The 22,548-nt window shown below is 30.9% G+C and overlaps 1 protein-coding gene across 1 annotated transcript in view; it reads left to right on the top strand.

Moving 5' to 3' along the window:
- PHF14 (PHD finger protein 14) overlaps positions 1-22,548 on the top strand; it is a 194,424-nt gene that overhangs the window by 133,464 nt on the left and 38,412 nt on the right. The window contains exon 17 of the mRNA XM_012812504.2: positions 11,343-11,460. Coding sequence (XP_012667958.1) covers positions 11,343-11,460 — 118 coding nt within the window. The remainder of the gene's footprint in view (positions 1-11,342; positions 11,461-22,548) is intronic.

Raw genomic sequence — 22,548 nt, forward strand, 5'->3', positions numbered from 1 at the left:
GCAGGTATTTTCTCATTCACTTCTTGCAACAGACCTATGAGCTAATCATGCATATGTCCATTTTAGAGATGAAGTAACTGGGAAACACGGACCATACGCAATGTGAAATAGAAAGTGTTTCAATTATATGTTGAAATTCTATTACATAAGTTATGTGTTAAAATATAATTCCTTCCCTTTCCAAAAATAGTACTATAGTGTCTCATAAAATCTACTGGCTTTAACATTAGTTGCCAAGATTTATTGAGTGCTTATTATGTGCCAGTCATTGTGCCAGTTCTTTTTATACTTCATCTCATTCAGTAATCCTCACAACAACCACATAAGTTACCAAGAAGAAGTATTTGCTCAAGTTCATAAATGGTGAAATTAGAATTTGAGTCTAGGTGGTTTCCAGTACGGCTCATGCATTAATCATTAGGCATACTGCCTCATCACAATGCACTGCTTTTGCATATTGGGGCGAAAGAAGTAGGAATTCCTCTTGAAGGAATTACTTCTGTATAAGATGCAGAATATATTGATAGTTACTAGTGTGTGCTTCAGTGAAGCCCTTTGAAAATACTTAATTTCTTTTTCCCTACATTTATTTGTAATTATGCTTACCAGTGCATATGGGATAAATACAAAGCCTAAACTTGATCTTTGATTTAAAATATTGCACAGACTTTTGTTCTGGGAAGGTAGGAGCTTCAGCAAGTCACTGCTTATTCTAAGCTTGGGGGAAATTTAGAATGATAAATGAAATTTAGGGTGGAGGAATATTAGTGATAGTTCTTCAGTATTTTTCAAAGTTTAACTTCAGTTTGGATTTAATTGGGGTTTAAAGCAGATTTCCACATGTACCTATATTCAGATACATACTGAAGTCAAATACAAATATCTGTTTTCAGTTATCTGCTCATCTCCATTATCTGTGCATGTAATTAAGAGTTAATTGCACTTTTATGACAAATGATGTGGTTGCTTCCTCTTGCATTATGCCTTTGGGTGGTGCTTAAACTGCAGACAAAGCACTTCTCAGAATAACAGATTTAGAATGTGCTGAAAGCTCTTCACTTAGAGACTAAAGCACTGAGGAAAAGCATGTGTGATCTTACTGTTTAGGGGAACTCAACTCTTTATTTCTAATATGGATAAATACGTTTCTCTGAAAACTGTTTTTCTTTTCTTTTTTTTTTTTTTCTGGTACAATTTTGTTTTTTCTTTCTTTGGAGATTATTCAGTTTGGCATGATAGCTCTCCTTGGTAGTGCTTTATTTGTTTGTATGCCACTTTTCACTTTCTTTTTCTCAATGAAACTTAGAAGCATTAAACACATCTCTCTGATAGTTAAATATAAGAAATGAACTTTTCTCTATGGTGTGTGTTTACTTGGAATTTTTATCTTATCTACACAGATCTAAATATTTGAAAGAAATGATCAATTTTTATGTTTACTATAGTCAAAAATTTTCCTCTTAATCACTAAGCGCCTAAAATTTCTCCTTTGAAAATAAAGACAAAAAGTAGCAAATAACTGCAACCAGTCTTTTTAAATGGAAGGCAGTGTAAGTACAGGAGATAAGAATCATTTGAAATTTCCTCCTTAAGATTCTGTATTTGAATATAACCAGCGCTGTGACTGATTAGATGTGCTTGTTTTCAGCACAATTGCATGCTTTCTCAAGCAATGTTAAGTGGCCATAATTGATGAAAAAATAACACTACTGTTTTTGAAAACATTTATTGATCACTATGTTTTCTTTTGTAAATATAAGCTCTTTATCATTTTTATATAATTTCCTTTTTTGTTTTAGGGAGATAGATTTATTTTGATAATCAAAAATAATAATAATACAAGAGGAGGCAACTCAATGTTCCGAATGATAAAATAGTTCCATTTAAACCAGTAAGAATCTACATGGGATCATGGCATTTAGTTTTAGGGTTCTCTCTCTTTACACCAGATCATATGTTATTTGAATCTACTGTGGTATTATTAGTATGTTTCATTAGACATAGTGCAGAGCTACTATGATCTTTCGATGTTAATATTCTTTTCTTATCACTTTACTGTGTAGATACCCTTCATGAGACCCAACTCTGCCACAGCTCATCCTCGGAGGCAATCCTGGAAACCTCTTTTATAAGTGTGATTTTAAAAATGTGGATTAACCTCTCAATAGAGTATATAAAGTAAAGGAGAACAGCTATCTTGTCCTTTTCATAAGTTTATCACTGCAAAAAGTTGCTTTTGCTTGTCAGGTTTGGATAGAATGTAATTAATTGATTGGTTTGTTACTTGGACTGACAAGGCAGTTGATTTGCCTATGTGGATTTTTTTTCTATTTTTTTTCTTCTTTTTTTTTTTTTTGTTTTCTGCACGGATCAGAAATACTTGATATGTGCATTATTGAAAAATGCTGGATAAATGTCTTATCACAATTGTCTTATTAAATAATGCCTTTCCTTCTTTCTTCTTTGGCAAATGATGATGTATAATGTTTGGATTTACTGAAGAGTTGTGGAAGCTCATGGGACTTAAATGCAATATGCTACTCCTTGCTATTGAACAATACAAGTAACCAACAAGAAAGACAATACATTCCACTAGCCTGCTATTCTGTTTCAGTCAACTTAATACATATATTTATACATGAAATGCTGCACTGGTAAACAACTATAGACTCTGACGTAAAACGTTATTTCTATTTATAATATTCAGCAAAAGTGAAAGACTGTGAAGCATATGACATTCTATTTTTGACTTATTAGTCCTAGTGTGAAAGCACTAATATTAGCATGAAATTTTTACAACTTCAGATTTTAAGCTCATGAATAAAAACATATCTGTGTTGATCTCTAGATATTTTTAGTACTACCCAAATATATTTGGTCCATATTGTTTTAAAATGAACTTTTTGTGTTCAGTATACTTTTCTCAACCTTAAATATGAACTTATGAAATAAGGAGGGAAATACAAAGCTTATTGCCTATACAACCTGCCAGCTGAAAGATCTTCATCAACATCTGTATCTTTCCAGAGATATACAGAATTAAAATTTGATCAAGCTTTAATGATCCAGTTTTAAGTCAACAACAGAAATATGTTGAATATTCCATCACTCAATCTTGAACTGATTTAGAAAAGACTCTTTGCTGAAATTGAAATGTACATGTACATGTAAATTATCAGTATGTATCTTGGAATTTCCTGATTTATAATGTGGTTTTGAATATCTTTTCAGGCATAGTGACATTGAAAATAGTTTAAACTTAGGAATAGAGTAGGCAATATTATAGAAAATTAAAAGTATTTGTAATTATAAAGTTGCTATATACTACTAATCTATAGTAACATTAAGGAACCATATGACTGATGGTATGTTTAATACAAGTAAAATATGTATATAATTACATATAAATAGATTATTAACTTACTGAAAATGCTCATAACATTGGAGAAAAAATATTAGTTATCTTTAACAAAACTAGTAGGCTTTCTTTTAAGAGTAAGAAAAGGCTAATTATCCCTATATGAGTATATAAGCTTAAGAAAAAATTGGTAATTACTATTATTGCTGAACTCCAGCTGATTTTAAGAAAAACAGTAGATTACAATTTACTTAATAGAATATGCTAAAAATTGGACCCTGGTTCTCTTTTAAGATATGATGAGAAATTACTAGTGGTCACTTTATTTTCAGGTTTTTGAGAAATCTTTAGGCTTTGGTTTTGGTGTCACTGTTAATCAAACTTGTTTGCATCTTGGTTCTAGTTAGAATACTACATTATCATCATTCTCCCTCTTACAGTTTTCAGTGGTGGATATGCTATTCCATATTTGGTGCTAGTACTAAGAATCCTTGTCTTATTTTACACATATAAACTGCATAATTTATAGGATGATAGGTTCTACAACAGTATAGTTGAAGTATGAAACTCTTTGAAGGAAATAAAATAAAGCACTTTCTCCTAATAATACCCTAAACATTTTCATATTTTCACAGTGTAATATTAATCCTTGTCCATAATTGGTCCCGTTGCTATAAAGAGAAAATTAATATAATTAGGAAAATATGTAGTAAATGATTTATGTTTCACAGAAATATATAAAAGAAAATGGTACATCAGGTAAATGGTCGCACAATAGGAAAAGGAAGAAATACTCAAATATCAGGAAGGAAGTTAATGTCTCCAAAATACAAAAATGACATGGTAGTAAACAGTAGTTCTCAGACTTTATCATGCATCAGAAGCACAGGAAGAATTTGTTAAAACACAGATGGCTGCCCTAGTCCCCTCCTTATCCTCCCTCTCCTCACCTAGCTTCTTCCCCCATCACACTGCAGTTTCTTATTTCAGTAGGTCTGGGATGAAAGCTGAAAGCTTACATTTCTAGCAAGTTCCCAGGTGTTGTCAATGCTGCTGACCATAAAGACTACATTGATAACCATTCATGCGTAGTACTCAAAAAAAAAAAAAAAAAACCATTATGATATGTTTAACATTGATTGATAAAGGAATATAGCTTTAATCTTTAATCGCCTCATAAGCATCCTTAGGTTTTCAAAAATACTTGTTTCTAGATAAAAGTTTGTGATAGTTTTATCTACAACACATATAATTTTTTTTGTTATAAATTTGATTAAACAAATGCTTGTTTTACACTTATGGAAATAGCACTATTTTATTTTAGATACAGAAAGGAATCGGAAAACATAATCTGTGTCCACAATTCAATAATTCAAGACTTGAACTTGGGGTTATATTTGAGTATGAAAACAAAATTTAGCCTTACCCTTTATCTAGTTTAAGATTAGAAGTTATATTTATGCATCTCATACAAATCCTTGTCATTTATTATTGCTTGAATGTCTGATTTTACATTTGTGATGTAAAAATAGATTGCTAATAGATAATAAGAAAATTCACACTCACTATCCTATTTCCTTGTCTTTCCATCCTATTCCTTAATGAAACCACCGTTTTAAACACTTATAGTCACTTGTTTCACAAAGTTTACTGCTTTACTTGATTCAAAATATGGCAGTATTTTATGAATATTTATTTAAAATCTATTTAAGGAATTCCAACATACTCTCCAAGTGAAGTATTTACATAATTTTTTAATTTTCGAAACTGCTTTTTGACAAATTGAACTTGTTTAAGAGACTCAACCTTGAGTTGTGTGGCATATAAAGGTGGAATTTTTTTCCTGTCAGTACTTTGTAAGTTTACACAATATTATGGGTTTTGATTTCTGAGATAGTTATGCTTTGCAAACATTTCTGTATTAAAGTACAGGCCTCTTCTAGTATTCACTCTAAGGTTTTCTGTAGGTCTGCTGCTAAGATTCACTGCTGTTCAGGTACAGAAGATGTAATGAAACTAGATGCTCATGCTGGGCTTTGTAAATAAAATGAGATTGACCCCCAGCCATTATCTCATTTATCTGATTTACATTGTAAAACTAGAATCCACCCTATTAGCTAATCCATAATTAGCTAATTATGAAAAGGGAAATACAAAGTTATGTGGAGGTTGAGCACAGCAGGTTATACTGCTGAAAAGTTTCCAAGGGCATGAGCAGATGGAGATCAGTTTATTAAGGAACAAAGCAGACGTGTTTCAGGTATGGAAATGTCTAATCTTCCTCTCATGCTGTGAAGAGGTACTAGCCCTTATTGTGTATTTTATATGAATTGTTTTGTTTCGTGTTTTATTTTTTTGTTTCACTTTTAATCTTGAAACATAGCTACGTCAGATGCAGCTAATTTCATTCTCAAAGTAACTGTTAAATATGGATTTAAAAGTGAACATTTTTTCAGTTAATATACTTTTGTGTATAAAGAATGTTTTCCTTTCTTACTACCCATTCATTCATTATTGCCTGTGATAGAAATGTATAGTAGCATTACTGAAATAGGATCAAGTCTTTCATATTAGTCTTATTTTTGTGATACAGGGTATAAAAGACATTTTTTGATTATTTTGTATAGATAATGCTCATTAGGTGGTTTGCACTAAAATTATTGTAAATTATAAGTAATAAAATATTATCTTTATTAAAATTAAGCGTTATTCAAATATTGGTAGGATGCAGAATTTTGTGGAAGCATTATTTTAAAAAGTGAGTTAATTTCTTGGCCAAATCTGTGTTTTTTCCATGTATTAAGATATTTAATGGAAATAATTGGCCACTATTCAATGAAAGAATTCATCAGTACTGGTTAATAGTTTTGTGTAGGTGTTTGAGCTGCTAATGATATTTTATTTAAGTAATGTTAATATTCAAAAATAATTTTTTGGTATTTCTTAACGTAGCCATGAAATTTTTACATAGCCATGAAAAAGTCAGCTCATCAGTTCTGTTGACATTTGGGTTTTTTAAAAGCGAATAGATGTAATGGTGTATATTTTCAGAGTCAGTTTTTTATTTTATTATGTATAGGCTTGGAGAGGAGCTGCATAAAATGTCCCATTATTATAAAAAATAGTATGATTATCAAGATCAACTTGATCATAAAAATGTATATTCCTTTTCAAGTCTACAATATGGATTTTGAAGTTTAGCTTATCACCTGGCTATAAATGATTTGCCCAGCAGGTACACTTAATAGTTTTAGTTAGTTTTCAAAACTAATTTTATTCCTATAATGAAATTGTCAGTTGGAAATTAAGGGAGTGAAGAAACTGACTTTTAGTCTCTTTGGAACACTGACTTTTAGACTGTCTCTTAGGCCTGAGAGGAAATAAATTAGCTGCTTCTTTTTTTACTTGTTTGCAAATTCTCAGTAGTCAGATAAACACATAATTTGCTTGTTGGATGGATCATAACACATATAAAGATAAATCTTTTTTTTCCTCTTCTTTGTCTAGGGTGCTATACTTAATCATATATGCTAAGTAAGTATTTTAAAAATATGTGAGAACTATGTTTACTTGGTCACTGCATTTTGTTAAATCAATGTGTAAAAGACCACTTATAAAGCTGCTTTGTTATTTACATCTGTGTCTATTATGAATCTGATGTCTAGGAAGTTGTATTTAGTAATAATCTAAACAGATTTCCTTTTATCTTATAAATAAGAGTGGTATTATCTCATTTAAAATTGTAGTTATAGAATGCCCTGTAGTGTTAACGTGTACAGTGTTTAGTGTTAGAGGCTTAAAGGATACTTCTTTGAGTGTCCAGTTTGCATTTTATTTTGAAAATTCAGTGTTTCCATATAGATTTGTTTTATATTCTCTTTTATTATTTTAAGACATTGCCTTCCTATTCAGTAATGCGCTATTGGTATATTATAATGGTCTGTTTTTATTACATAGACATTTGTGTTACTTAATAAAATATATTGTGTTATATCACAGTACTTTTGTGGGTCAATGACTGCTTTTGCAAATGTTGTTTTAAACATTTCATTCACTATTTATTTTGATAAGTTAAATATGTCCTATATTGTGTTCTGCAGTTGTTTCCATGTATATGTAAGAAATACAGGTAGAGATGATAAACGAAATTGATCAACAACTACTTTAACTCTACTACAGTTTTTTCATAACAGATGGTTACAGATCTGTATATGAGTTTCTGACTTTTGAGTTCTTTTAAAGATCTAAATTTGCAATGCGTCCATAATTTGTTGAATGACAGGATTTGATAAAGATTACAAAGTAGTGTGTATGTCCATGAAATAAGGAAGATGCCATTTTGGCCATCCATATTATTATTTTATTTCTAAGGTTCCTAGTAGTATCTCATATTTGTTTATAATATATGCTTGTAATTTATGCTAGAATTCTTTTATGTCATTCAGGATATTTTTATTACCAGCACATACAGCTATGGATTTTTTCAATTTTCATTATTCTGAGATAGAAACAACCATATTTTTTCCACATGGAAATTTTAGACATCTTTACAAAGAGCTTATGTTTATATACTTATGTGTTTATCAACAAAGCTATTGACTTCAAGATTCTTTGTTTTCTTCTCTTGGATTTTGGCAGTTCCTAAGGTATTAATTATTCCTTATGCCACGTAGTCTTGGAAATTGCACCTTTCATTTACTGATGAGTGAACTAGAAATTTAGAGAGCTTCCGTATTACTCCTAATTCTGATAAGCTAATTTTGCATTTTCTTTGGAACCCATCCCAAATACATTAGATTTTTGTATATTGACTAAATCATTTTGAAAAGAATAACTAGTGAAGAACTTGATGAGTAAGAATTAGATCATTTCTAAATGGTGCATATTTAGAATTATGGTCTGATAGAGCTAGCATGAGATCATTTTTTTCTCCTTTTCATTAGTTCTTAGGATGAAAGCTAATTTGTTATACATGTAAATAATTGAAATCAACAACAGAATGAAACTGTATCTGTAGTTAACTTGTTCCTAATGTATTAGCTGGAATTTATGGACATGAATGTGATAAAATAATGAATTCACTTTTACATTTCATCATGATGTTTGCCTCAAGTTATACACTAACTCTGCCATAATAATTTGCCAATAATTATGGCAGAGTTATTAAGTAAATATGCAGTAGATTGTAATTTGATGTTAACTAAGAAAATATACTGTAACTCTTCACCTATCAAGAGCTCCAGGCTTGGCACCCGTAGCACAGTGGTTACGGTGCCAACCACATACACCAAGGCTAGCGGGTTTGAACCCAGCTCGGGCCAGCTAAAACAACAATGACTACTGCAACAAAAAATAGCCGGGCATTGTGGGGGGTGCGTGTAGTCCCAGCTACTTGAGAGGCTGAGGCAAGAGAGTCGCTCAAGCCCAAGAATTTGAGGTTGTTGTGAGCTGTAACATCACAGCACCCTACTGAGGGCAACATAGTGAGACTCTCTCTCAAAAAAAAAAAAAAAAATATATATATATATATATATAAAATCTCCAATTATCTAAACTATGTGATGCATTGCCCAAAAACCTAAAGTTAAGGAAGAGACTAGAGTTAACAACCAAAATTGAGCCCCTGTACTTAACTCAGTGTAAATTCTCATTTTCATACCATTTTTTACTGTCGATTTGCATAGCCTAAATTAAGTTTTAGTGGCCTGGTTTCTGCATCCAGACACATTGTTGGAGAAATTATGGTTAGACAAATACACTGACAATATTAGGAAGCAGTGATTGATAGTTTCAAGCAAGTGAGGATCTTGCAAACCTTTAAAAGTTGAATATGAGAATTAAAATAGAGGCCTGCACCTGTGGCTCAAAAGGGTAGGGCACCCCATATGCCAGATACGGTGGGTTCAAACCCAGCCCTAGCCAAAAAAAAAGAATTAGAATAGCAGACTAACGGTACTCACTCTAAGTACAAAACACTGACAGACACACTGTTAGGCACATAACAGCATATGCTGTTCATACTGATGAACCTGAGATGGCAAAGACAGTGAAGTATATTCATTTCCTTGGAGCAGATATGCGATTGTTTTTAAATTTGTCATCAAAAATGATTAAACTATTGGTTTTTATGCTAGAGGGACTATGCCCTCAGATGTCCAGAAATCTCACCCTTTTAATAAACTCAGAAATGCTTATACTTTGAAGGTTCTTATACCCATATATTTAATATAATTGAAATTTTGCCTGTTGCAAGGTCAGTAAGATATATTGAGGGGAAAAAAACATTAAATTATGTGGGCATGCCATTTAGTATTCTTATATTACCTTTGATGTTAGCTATATATTGTCTATTATTTTTTCTTAATGCCAGAGCATTAGGTATTTGAACATAAAGTGTTTGTAAAGATTGTTTATTTGTGATACTGGCATAGTAAGTAAAGTACTTTTAGACTTATTTTATTGTATCTATTGTGGTACCTAGAATTATCACAGTAAATATTTTTTTGTCAGTCCAAAAAGAGTCTAAGAAACTTTTGGAACTGTACATAAGCTTATTTTATTTATAAGGAGAAAGTTGTAGAGGAAGAAATACATAAATTGATGGCATATAATTGTGTTTTAAATTTCTTTATCACTAAGTAACTTAGCTACATTGTTTAACTTTATTGAAACTCTTGATTCCCAAAATGGACTTTTGAGAGATTGGACTTTTGTAGCATGATAGGGAATTTTTACTAAAAATGTAGATTTAGAGTCCCCATTATTGTAATGGTGCTTTAAAATCAGTGGGGTGTTTTTGTGTGTGTGCTGTTTATATAAGAATAGCTCTTTCCCATTTTTTCCAATAAAGGTTATTGAATATTAATTTTTATTTTATTCAAGTCATATGTGTTCTATAAATTTTTCACCTTGGTTTCTTAGTTGTAGATTTCTTGACATTTGAAGTTTTAAGTTAATAATAGGTAAATAATAAAGAGAATCTAATAGGTTGAGAAGATATTACTGTTTATTTCTTTTAAAGCATAAGGAAATGAGGAATATGACCCTTTCTGTAAAGTGTATACATTTCTGTTTTTTGTTGTTAAATTTTGATCTTGTTATTCCAACTGATGCAAAATTCTTTTTACAAAGCACTGAAATAATACAGATTTTTCTTCATTGTCAGCAGGATGAGATTGTCTGAAACGAAGAATGGGTATGATAGTTTTCTTAGATTTTATATGTCATAGGTAGCAAAGACTATGAAAACATTTGTTAATAAGTTTTAAAATGTACTAGGAAATACTTTGTAAGACCAAATGCTCCGAGAGAAAGTGACAGGTAAATTTTGAGTGAATAATATTAAATTCTTGGAATGGTTTCTTACTTCTCTGTATATTTAAGTGTTCTGTGATTTAACATGTAAAGATGATTTGTATTTGTTGTAGGTTGCGTTAGCATGCTATAAATGTTAAAAAGTTCATTTGAAATCTACTTTAACTTGGAAAAAGAGAGAGAGATGAGGTATAAATTGTATGTGTGTATAGCACTGATTGTAACCTAGTGTAGTCTAATAAGAATTTTTTAGAATTTCCAAATTTAAAAATAATCACAATGTATTGGATTTAATTCATAAATTATATGTATTTCATTACATGTTTTTAAAGTATCTAATGGGAGAATGATTAATTCCTTAAATTCACAATTAAAATTGTTGTGGTTATTAGTTGTGAGCACATAAGATTATTCATATACTCTTAATGTTTTTATTATAAAAGTGGTCTGAATGATAATTGTTTTGTTGATTTTATTTGTTGATGTATTTTGTTTTTCCTCAAATATTTATTTCAGGTTTAGATTGCTTTTGTCATAATCATTAATCTTACAAGTCAAGAATAGAATTAACAGTGTTGAAGTTGAAATGTATAAGAGTTTGTATTTTTGTCTTTGGAATAGATGATTTTTATATTATTTAGATATACCTATAAATGTGTTTATCCTACAGGTGTGATGAATGCAGACTCTGCTACCATTTTGGCTGTTTGGATCCTCCTTTGAAAAAGTCTCCTAAACAAACAGGCTATGGATGGATATGTCAGGAATGTGATTCTTCATCTTCTAAGGTAAGAAAGGAAGACTCGATAAGAAAAAGGGTTATTTCCCTTCATTTGGTAGTTTCTTCATATCATACCTAATTTTAAAGATAATTGGAATATGAATAATCATTTTAGGAACTGCCCTTTAGGAATATATGGCTGCATTGCTTAAATTATGGAAAAAACAACTCTGCTAAATGATATAAACTTCCTCTGTGGAATATTTTGTGGTTTTGTGTATTCTCTATATTATTGTAGTAAATTAAATAGAGCTCTAGTAGCAAAAAACCAAATCACCCTCTTCTAATTTGGCATATCTATAGAATGGCAAGACAGTTCTACCCAGAGTTATAAGAAATTATGTTAACCAACAGAATAACCAATAAAATGTGATTTTATTTTATACATGCTATTCATCTTAAAATTTAATACATGTATTATAGATATTTTATAAGGTCTGTTATTTAAAAACAGACAACTGATTTTTTGCATCCTAAGTCTTATTTCTGTTGTTTATTTTAGCTGAATAGAAAGGATGAAATTGCTAGGAAGGTGGTTTAGATTATCCCCTAAAATAAATTTGGAATTTATATTCTTTAGATATAGATACTCTAATCTTAAATTGTGGTAATTTGTATTTTATGACTAGTCTGTGTATCTTTAAAGTGTGTGAATAGCTATGCTCCTAATGCTTTTACTTATTTGACAGAAATATTTGGTACATTCGAATGAAGATATTCTAGTCAACTATGGGTTATTCAAATTGCTTTTTCTTTAGCGGACATGAAAAGTAACTGTCTACTGTAGCATGGACATAAAACCATCTTTCTTCATGCTACTTAAATGCATTTTTCTATCCTAGAGTGAATTAAAATTGATACTTAATTCCTGTCAGATCACGGAATCAAAAATACTCTTTTTATCATTGGTTAAAAGGATTTATTCCAGTTTACTAAAGTAGTCTTCTGCAAAAGTTTATTTATTAGAAACTGTAAAAAAAATTATGAAATATGTCCAATTTTTTAACATGTTGAAATGATATTTATTGGGTTAAATAAATATATTACTTCATGCAGAAACAACTGCAAAATTGAATTTGGTTGTAGAAAAAAGTAAAGGTTTAACAAAATCTATTTTAAACATTTACATATTTTTAATAATGATTATTAAAATACAGCATTTTATACATTTTATTTACTAGTCAAGCATTTTTGCTAATATTAAAACTCTGTGATAGTAAGAATTACTTTCCATTCATTTACTAAGACCTTGATTTAAGAGGGAGCATATTTAATATCCAAAAATTTTATTACATAGTTAAAAATACATTCCCAAAATTTTATTAAAATAAAAAAAGTCCTGGCGGCAACTGTAGCTCAGGGTGCCAGCCACATATACCGAGACTGGTGGGTTCGAACCCGGCCCAGGCCAACTAAAACAATGACAACTGCAACAACAACAACAACAACAACAACAACAAATTAGCCTGGCGTTGTGTTGGGCGCCTGTAGTTCCAGCTACTTGGGAAGCTGAGGCAAGAGAATGGCTTAAGCCTAAGAGTTTGAAGTTGCTGTGAGCTGTGACACCATGGCACTCTACCCAAGGCGACAGCTTGAGACTGTGTCTCAAATAAAAAAATAAAATAAAAAAACACTGTGAAATACTATAAACTGTAAATAGTTGTCTTACAAGACTCTTTATTGTATAAGGTAATTTTTAAGTGCATTTTTTATTTAAGGCTCCCTACCACTCCCACAACAGTTGTTTAAAAAAAACAATTTTTGAAAAGGATTTATTGCTTTTCACACATATTCTTTTGAAAAGTCCCTATACTGCTGTAAATATATAGCATCACATAAAATGTAAAGCTGTCTTTATTATATTATTAATGAATATTGAAAATGTAAAGAGCCATATTTCAGATTTGCTGGGAGTGTAGCATACATTTGGTACATGTCATAGGTGCCAGTAGCCATCAGATAAGCTTTTGATTTGTTTTTATTTTCTTCTATATGAAAGAATGGGTCTTTGGACTCTAAATGGAAATCCTTGAGGAAAGCATATTGTTAGAAAACTGGACCTGCTGTTGAATACCAAATGTACACAATGAACATCTTATCCAAATACCATGTCCAAGTTTTGGAATTTTGTAGCAGTTTACTATAAGGATTACAGCAGTGAAATATAATTATATTTTTCATCATACCTACCTGACTATTAATATACTACTTTTATTCCAATGAAAAATTAAATGTAATGTAATATTTAAAGGCAAAATTAAGGTGACTCTATTAATTTCCCTGAATATTTGTGTTATATCAATTCTGTTTTTATTACTTTTGAAGACTTTCATTCCTGACCAGCAAGTAGTAAATTTCTGTTTGTATTTTCTCTTAGAAGATGTTTGCCAATATTAGATCCTAAGAAGAAAGCATTAGTAGATAGATAATGCCATACTTTATAATGCAGTCAATTGCTACAGCAGCTTTTGCATTCGGAAGACTCTTTATTATTAATATTGAAGTCAAGAAAATTAGAGAAAAGAAAGCCATATATCACTAATATTGAAATCATAGAAATTAGTAACATCTTAGGGCTTACAAAGAATCGCATAATGAAATTTAATACATTTTGCTTATTCTTTATTTTCCTATATTTGCTTTGGTGGAATATTATTTGCTGAGTAGCACTGGGTATATTTGCCATGTTCCTATACAAACATATTTTAATAACATGAAAAGTCAAGAGAGAAATATTTACTGCCATGAGAAAGGAATAAATCAGTTGTACATAAATGTAGATGAGTAACTTTGTCCGCCTTCCTACCTCTATGGTAGTCAGGCTGAGTCCCACAAGTCTTAACTTTTACTATAGAATTTTGACTCCCCATATAAAAATTGCTTATTTTGCTTAGAATTTCAGATAGTACAAAGTGAGGGTTTATTGTTGAATATTTGCTAAAAAATACATTGCACTTTAACATTTTATCCAACTTCTGTGAACTATGGGGAAGCTCTAAGTGCTCTCAGCCACTCTCATATTTGTGTGTGACTTTGGCTTTCAAGTAACAGGTTTTTTGCGTGGGCTTTGTAGGGGCAGAAATCTGTTGTGTCACTAATCCTGCCTATTACTTTTAGGGAAATTCCACAAAAGTCTAACAAGATTCATCATACCTAAATCCATAATTTTTCATTTTAACACAGAAAGGTGTTAATTTATTATTTTTGATCATATCAATTTAATAACAATTTACCCAAAACTAGCTTTTATTAAACCCAAAACCATGAAGTGTGGCATGATAAGACTTTCTCTGTCTCATAAACTCTTTTATAAACTTGGGAAGTCATTGTGGATTTCATGAAAAATGGCCATTTACCTGAACAGAAACATATAAATATTTATGTGCACAAATGTAGATAAAAATATTGAAACACAAAACCTATCTTTTCCCATAGGCTGTGCTTCCAAGACAATTCACTAAGATAGCAGCCATCTAGACAGCACACTGTTGGTGTTTGGTGGAATTCGTTCATTGCTACCTATATGCATTAGTTTTTTTTTTTCCTTACTCTTTGTTATTTTGTGAAAATCCTTTTTTTAATAAATGCTCTATACTGGGAAAGCAATGTTTTTTTTCTCTACCTCACCCGTCTCTTCTTTTTTCCTCCATCTCTGCTTCCATTCATTCATGCAAGCCAAATACTTGAAGTCATCCTCAAGCCTTCTCCTCCTTATATCACATAGTAAATCACTTCCTGAGTCCTATGAAAGTTTTCTAGATCCTTGAAATATTTCTCCAATGAACGCTTTTGTTCCCCTCTACTACTGCCTTGAATTTGGTGCCTTTTTTTCATTCTGTTATGATTTTTCCTGTTTTAGAAGCTATCTAAATAGGTTTGCCGGGCATATTCCCCTTCTATCCATTCACTTCAGAAGAGCTCTCAATGAAGTGTTTGTACCCTCAGAGACATGTGGAATGATTGATGGAATCAACTTAATTCTATATAGCATCCTATTTTAATTTCTATGTCTGGCTGTGTTTCATAATGTAAATAATACTTTAATATTATTGAATAGATATATAAAGCTTTATACATGATGTATTTATATTAGGGTATGTACTTAAAATATTTTACTATTGAATACATCATCAAAAGTATCTTATACTGCTATCAGAGTAATCTTTCTGAAAATACAGTTGTCCACTCCTGCCTTAAGTTTGTGTTCTTTTTTATTCTCCTACATATCCAGAATATAATCCACAAACTCAAGAATTTAACATCGATACGTAATTACCACCTAATCCTCAGATTTCATTTAAGTTTTGCCATCAGTCCCAGTAATGTCCTTTATGACAAAAGGATTCTGTATGGAATCACATGTTGCATTTATTTTTTATGTTTCTGTAGTCTTTAATCTGAATAGTTTCTTAGTCTTAGCTTAACTTTCATTATCCTCCTACTTTTGAAAATTATAGGCAGTTACTTTATAAAATGTATTTCACTATATATTTTTTCTGATTTTTTTTGTGGTTAGGTTTATTGTATGTGTCATTGATAAGAATACCACAGCTAATGTGATGCTGTGTGCATGCTACACATGATTTTGATTTGAACCATAAATAATGATGTTATCTTTAATCATTTGACTGAGAAGTTGTTTGCCTATCTTCTTTACTCTCATCTCCTTTCTAATTAATAAGTGATTTGTGCAGACCCTTAAGACTATATCAATACCCTATCCCTCATCAAATTTTCAGTTTTAGTCAGTGGATTTTGTTGATTATTATCATTATTTTGATATTCAAATAGCCCCAAATTAGACTAATATGAAAGCCACTTTAGGATGACTTTGTGTCCACCAATCTTTGAGTACCTTCTTGCTGTAGGTATTCCAGGTTCAACTTATACTTTCTTTTTCCCCACTCCTGGAATCAGCTGTTTCTCCAGGGTGTCTTGGTTCCTTTTGGTGGAGAATGGCATTTAGAAATACAGATTGTTACTGAGATGTTGTTTTTTCTAGTTCCACTTAGTATACACAGAATAGATTTATGTTTATACATTTATGCATATCCACACAGTTTTTATAGATACAGATTTTATGGGTACTATAAACATCCTAATTTTCTTCCTTTTCATCTTTATAACTTTCTTTTTTTGATAGAAAACTGACTCCTATTATCCTTATCATATATTCTTATATGATTATTCCCCTGATAAGGAACCTATCTTTTGTTACCCTCTACCTTTAACCCCACATGGATACCTACTTTGCTTACCACCTGATAACTTTTGAATTGAATTATTCGGGAAGAACAGAGAGAAGGGATAAGATAGATATTTGTATTTTTTACAAGTTCCACAGAAGATTTTATGAACAGTTAGGAATAAGAACTCTTATACCTACTTTATAAATCCTAAATTATTAATAAAGTTTTGTTTTAACTTATTTGAATTAAAACGAGTAATATACAATATGTATAATGTAAGTAAAATTCTGTCAAATTGACATTTTAATATTATGTTGCATACTTACATATAAGATATAAACCAGACTTAGTATTTTTTTTTTTTTTTTACATAGGGCATAGTTCACTCTCTAGTCTTTTCCAGGATTTCCCTGAAATAATCTCAACTCATGTCATCTCAACAACTCGTGTCATTTTTCACTCACAGTGAAAATAATTTGTCTTGGAATAGTAAATGAACATGTACAAGTATTTATTTTAAAAGTATTTTCTCTAAGTCATATACACGTAAGTGCCCCTGAGGATTTAAATATACCTTGTATACTTTAGAATAACTATGCCAATTCTATTCTAGCTTTATATCCTTGTTTAAGCTCTGTTTTGTGAAAAGCCATGGAGTGTACATGACAGGTCATTATTGGACTACTTAAGATGCTCTGTCTTAGTTAGAGACTTCCATTTGGTTCACTCTTACTTGATCTTTCTAGTATATTACATTTTTTGAGTAGTAATAAATTGTGAATTCATACACATAGGAATCTCATCCAAATCCCTTATGAAAGATTTTTTGGGACTGTAAATACATGATATAGCAGCTGGGTTGAGAGAATTTCTTGCTAATCATTTGTATTAAAAATCTTTGAGCAGGAGACAAATGATTTTCTAATTTCTATTTTATTTTTCTACATTTTCTGCTTAGGCTCCTAGAATTTTATAACGTATCAAAACAAAATATACAAATATATATTTCCAAGTAAAGCAATCATTGAGAATTATACCTCTTTAAGAACTGAACAGAACAATTTCTCCAAGGAGTATCTTGCAACAATACATTAAATAATAGGCATATGTAATTGAACCTAGTCATATTGGATATTGAATGTCTGAATTTATGTATTGAGAAGACTTATAAAAAATATAAAATTAAAATGAATTATTCTTGAAAGTTCTTGAAAATTTGAAGCATATACCTGACCTTTTTTTAAAAAAAAAAAAGAACTTTTAATATTTTAACTATTCATTTGACCTCTGAGATTTTTATCTGATATTAGGCTGAATTTTAAGTTTCCAAATTAAACATGTTTAATAGGGAAGTCATTTTTAGGTAAAACTTACACCATTTAAGTGTCTAATTTTAGTACTCTTCTAAGATTTCTGTGACAGGTTTACAAAAGCTCACAAAAATGTGCTTTGCTTAGATTGAATTTGCCTTTTTACTGATACAGGTATGTAAAAGGCTAGGGAAAATGTTTGTACTGTATGGTACATTTAAATCCTATAGAACAAATCCATGATGGTTTGTGGACTTATTTTAAAAGTCTGAGAATTAAAACAATAGTGTTGTTATCCTCAAAGATGGCTACAGTTTGGTATTTAAACTTTAGATTTCCTGTTTACTAGTGGGTACAGTGATACTCCCAAACTTTAGTTGATCTTCTAGTCTAGGACAAGGTCCTCAACGAAGTTCAGGTTGTGTCATTCATTTTCCGTAGCAGGCAAAATTGTTTTATATAAATGTCTGATAGCCCTTCTAATTCAGTGCTGCACTTTGGGACTAATAATAGTGATTAACATCAACAATCCTGCAAATTATAATTGCTATTATGTTTTTTAAAAAAGTAATAGGTTTTTGTTTAAACTGAACTCTTATGTCATCTTGAACTGAACTTCTTATTATTTGTCATTATTGCCTGCTCATAGAGGTTGTTTACTTGATTGTCCTGAACATGTTTTCTGAAACCTACCCCTAGGTAATACTTTTATCAAGTAACAATTTTTAGTAAAGATTGTTTACTGATCATTCTTTATAAGAGAATTGGAATCAGTACTAATCTGTTAAGTTCTATGACCATACATAGTTTTCATGGCAATAATGTAATACACATTAATCATACAGCTTATTAAGTCATAGTCAGATATTTCTTAAAAATCTATTTGAAAATGTGATTTCTTAAGGTAAAGTTTGTCAGTGTTTATAGCACATATATTTTGATATATTTCAATATCAAATTTACAGAAAAAAGAAATTGATTAGAACCTTCAAAAATATACAATTTGTTCTGTATTGATACTTTGCAAAATTGAAAAACTAAGTCACTTTCTAAATTATACTTACTAAAGACATAAAAAAACTAAGTCATTTTCTCAGGTGGAATGTGGCCTGATGCATTTACATAGCATGCTGTGGAATACCATATGTGATAAACTAAATCACAACTGAGGCAATTAATCAAAGTACAGTAGGGTGCCATGCATACACATAATTTTAAAAGTCATCAACTTCATATTGTCCTTTAATTAAACATTTTTTATGTTTTTATTTTTTATTATAAAAAAAGATTATCTACTAAGTATCTGAAAATTAAAGTAAAGGATATTTTATTACAGCTTTTAAAGGGTTTGTACTAATATTTTTTGCCTAATTAATTCAGATTTAGAATATAAGAATTGAATTACATAATAAACCAAATCATCATAGATCATAATGTTATAAAATTGAGAAGTAATAATGGAATGTATTAATTATGTAAACTTGTTATTTCCTTATTTTTATACAGTGTGACTACCAGAGACATGTTCATTGTGGAGAGGTAGTCTTAGTTGAAATAATATCCTCAGAGTTGTGAAAATAACACCTGAATAGGAAAGATATAATTTCTAGTCCCCCCTCCCTCCCCAAAAAAAGCACTGTGCAGTGACTCATGCCTAAAATACCAGTACTTGGGAGGGTAAGGTAGGAATCACTTGAGGTCAAAAATTCAATACAGTAGTGGCACCTTATCTGGGAATGTGTCTAAAACCTCAAGAAGATGCCTGAAACCATTGTTTTTTCCTAAAAATACTTTTCACTTCAAGAAAACACTTTATGGCTTTTCTTTGGCATATTCAAATAGGCAGCATCACTACTCTTGTACTTTGGACAGTTATCAAATAAAATAAGGATTCCTGGAAGACAAGCACTGTGATACTGTGACAGTTGATCTGTTTACCAAAATAGCTACCAAGTGACTAACAGGTGGATAATGTCTATGCCGTAGATGCTCTGAGATGATTTATGTCCCAGGCAGGATGGAGTGGGACAGTGCACGATTTCACCATGCTATTTAGAACAGCATGCAATTTAAAACTCATGAATTATTTATTTCTCAAATTTTCCATTTAATATTTTCAGGCCATGATTCTTCCTGGACAACTGAAACTGTGGAAAGCAAAACTGTTAAATAAGGGGTGGTTTATAGTATAAGACAAAGGGCAGTAATTTATACATGTAAATTCTTCAAAAGCCCTACTTTTACACTTTATAATTCTTTCCCTTTCTAACACTTTCTGCTCCAATTTCTAATGGAGGGAAACAATAATATATGTACTTGCTTCATTATAGCATATACATTTCTCTATTTGTTTACCTTTATGTTATTTTAAAAATTGAATCTTTCCAGGAAGACCAAATATGCTGTTCTCAACACATTTTCCTTTGGTAAAGCAAGCCATGAGACTGTGGTCCACACTGTCCTCCTACTGACCAAACATTTCAGCCTAGTCCCATCTTGCTCCATAGTAAATTAATAGCTTCAGTTCTCATTTGACAGGGCTCTATGAGCTGCTTTTAACCAATAGGCTAGTGAACATCACTGTATTCCTTCTTGTGCTCTACTTTTCAAAATTTTTAAAAATTAATATGATTTATATCTTAATTTGAGATTTTTTACTACATATCAATCCATAGACTCAAATGCCAGTGTTTTTTTTCTTCCAAGGGTAGTCTGTATACTACCTGTACCAGGATCCTCTAAAGTACTATTAAATGTGCAGTTCAGAGGGCCCCATGCAAACCTGGTAAATCACTATCTCTGGAATGGTGCTCAGGAATCAGCCTTTCTATAGGTTATAATTATTAAAATTTAAGAACCTCTGCTCTTGAACCTAATCTCTTAAATTCTTTACATATAGTTTTGTCTCTATTTAAGTGTTTAATTACCATACCTACAGGATAACATGTCAAAATTAAGTGTTTAAAACAGTACTGTCTTTGAAGCCCACAGACAAATGAAAGGTTGATTTGATAATACCTGATCTGGATTCAGTACATTTCTTCATCAATATAACATATGCCCTTTTTCTTTCCAACTTCTCACATTTCTCAGCAGTATCTCAAGGATCTCCAAGCTACAAATTCAGTTTGTTCTCATCCAGAATTTCCTCTCTTACTCCGCTTCATTTTTCATCTACTTTGTTGCTAATTCTTCCTTTTAAAAAATTCCTTTCTGGGCAACGCCTGTGACTCAAGGAGTAGGGTGCCAGCCCCATATGCCACAGGTGGTGGGTACAAACCCAGCCATGTTCAAAATAAATAAATAAATAAATTCCTTTTATGCCTTCAGTGAACCAGTTCTCTCCTGGTTTCCTTTCTCTTTCACAGATATTTGTTTGGTCTTTTTCATAAGTTTCTCTAAGTTGATTTTTCTGGATTAGTCTTTTTTCCTCACCATAGAGCGGCTAGGCTATACCCAAAGTTCCATACCTTGCAAACCCATTTTGCAACAGAAAAACTTGGGATTTAGGATTTAATGATCTATCTATTCTCTCTAATGATCTCAGGAGTGAGACTTTCTGCGTTTTAAAATATCCTTTTGTCTAATAATTAAGACATATGTAGCAATAAATTTGCCAGTAAATTTTAGTTGTCCACTTTCTCTAATAGTCTCCCTTTATCTATAACAGTGTAATAGATACTTATATATAATGAAGATAGCCATTTCCTCTAATAGTTTAAATAATATTTATTTAAGTAGGAGAATATGCATTAACTCAATCTCCAAATAAAATGTTATTCTGAAGATATGGTTAAATATGTTGTAAGTGTTACTCTTTGAGGTTTGATTAACCTTAAATCCAAAAAATAATAATTCAAAGTAGGGTTTTAACTTAATAAAACTAGTATCTTTTACATAAAATATTACTTTAAAAAACAACATACTTCTCACTGTTTTTCTTTTTCCTTTTTTTTTCTGACTCTACTTTTCTGGAAAAAGTTGGAATCAGAGAAAAGTACATATACTTTGGCTATTTTTTGTAAAAAGTTTTATAAAGGTAATACATGGTCATTGTGGATTATTTAGAAAATTTTTGAAAATAAAAAGAAGAAAATTATTTAATTTTCTTTTATTAAATTATAGCTGTGTACATTAATACTGTCATGGGGTACAGTGTGCTATTTTTATATACAATTTGAAATATTTTCATCAAACTGGTTAACATAGACTTCATGTCATTTTCTTAATTACTGTGTTAAAACATTTATATTCTACATTTAGAAAAATTCACATGTACTCTTATAAGATGAACCATAGACGTGATCCCACCAGTCACCCTCTCTCTACGCATCCACCCCCTTCCCCTCCCTTCTCTCTCCCCTTTCCTCATATTCTTGGGCTAAAATTGGGTTATAGCTTTCATATAGCTTTTCAGAAAGCTTTTTCCCCCCTACTTTTCATAGTTTCATAGTAGGGCTGAGTAAATTGGATACTTTTTCATCCATTCTTGAGATACTTTGCTAAGAAGAATATTTTCCAGCTCCATCCATGTAAACATGAAGGAGGTAAAGTCTCCATCTTTCTTTAGGGCTGCATAATATTCCATGGTGTACA

This window comes from Otolemur garnettii, unplaced genomic scaffold (assembly GCF_000181295.1).
Source record: "Otolemur garnettii isolate 467f Iridium unplaced genomic scaffold, OtoGar3 scaffold00005, whole genome shotgun sequence".
Taxonomy (NCBI): domain Eukaryota; kingdom Metazoa; phylum Chordata; class Mammalia; order Primates; family Galagidae; genus Otolemur; species Otolemur garnettii.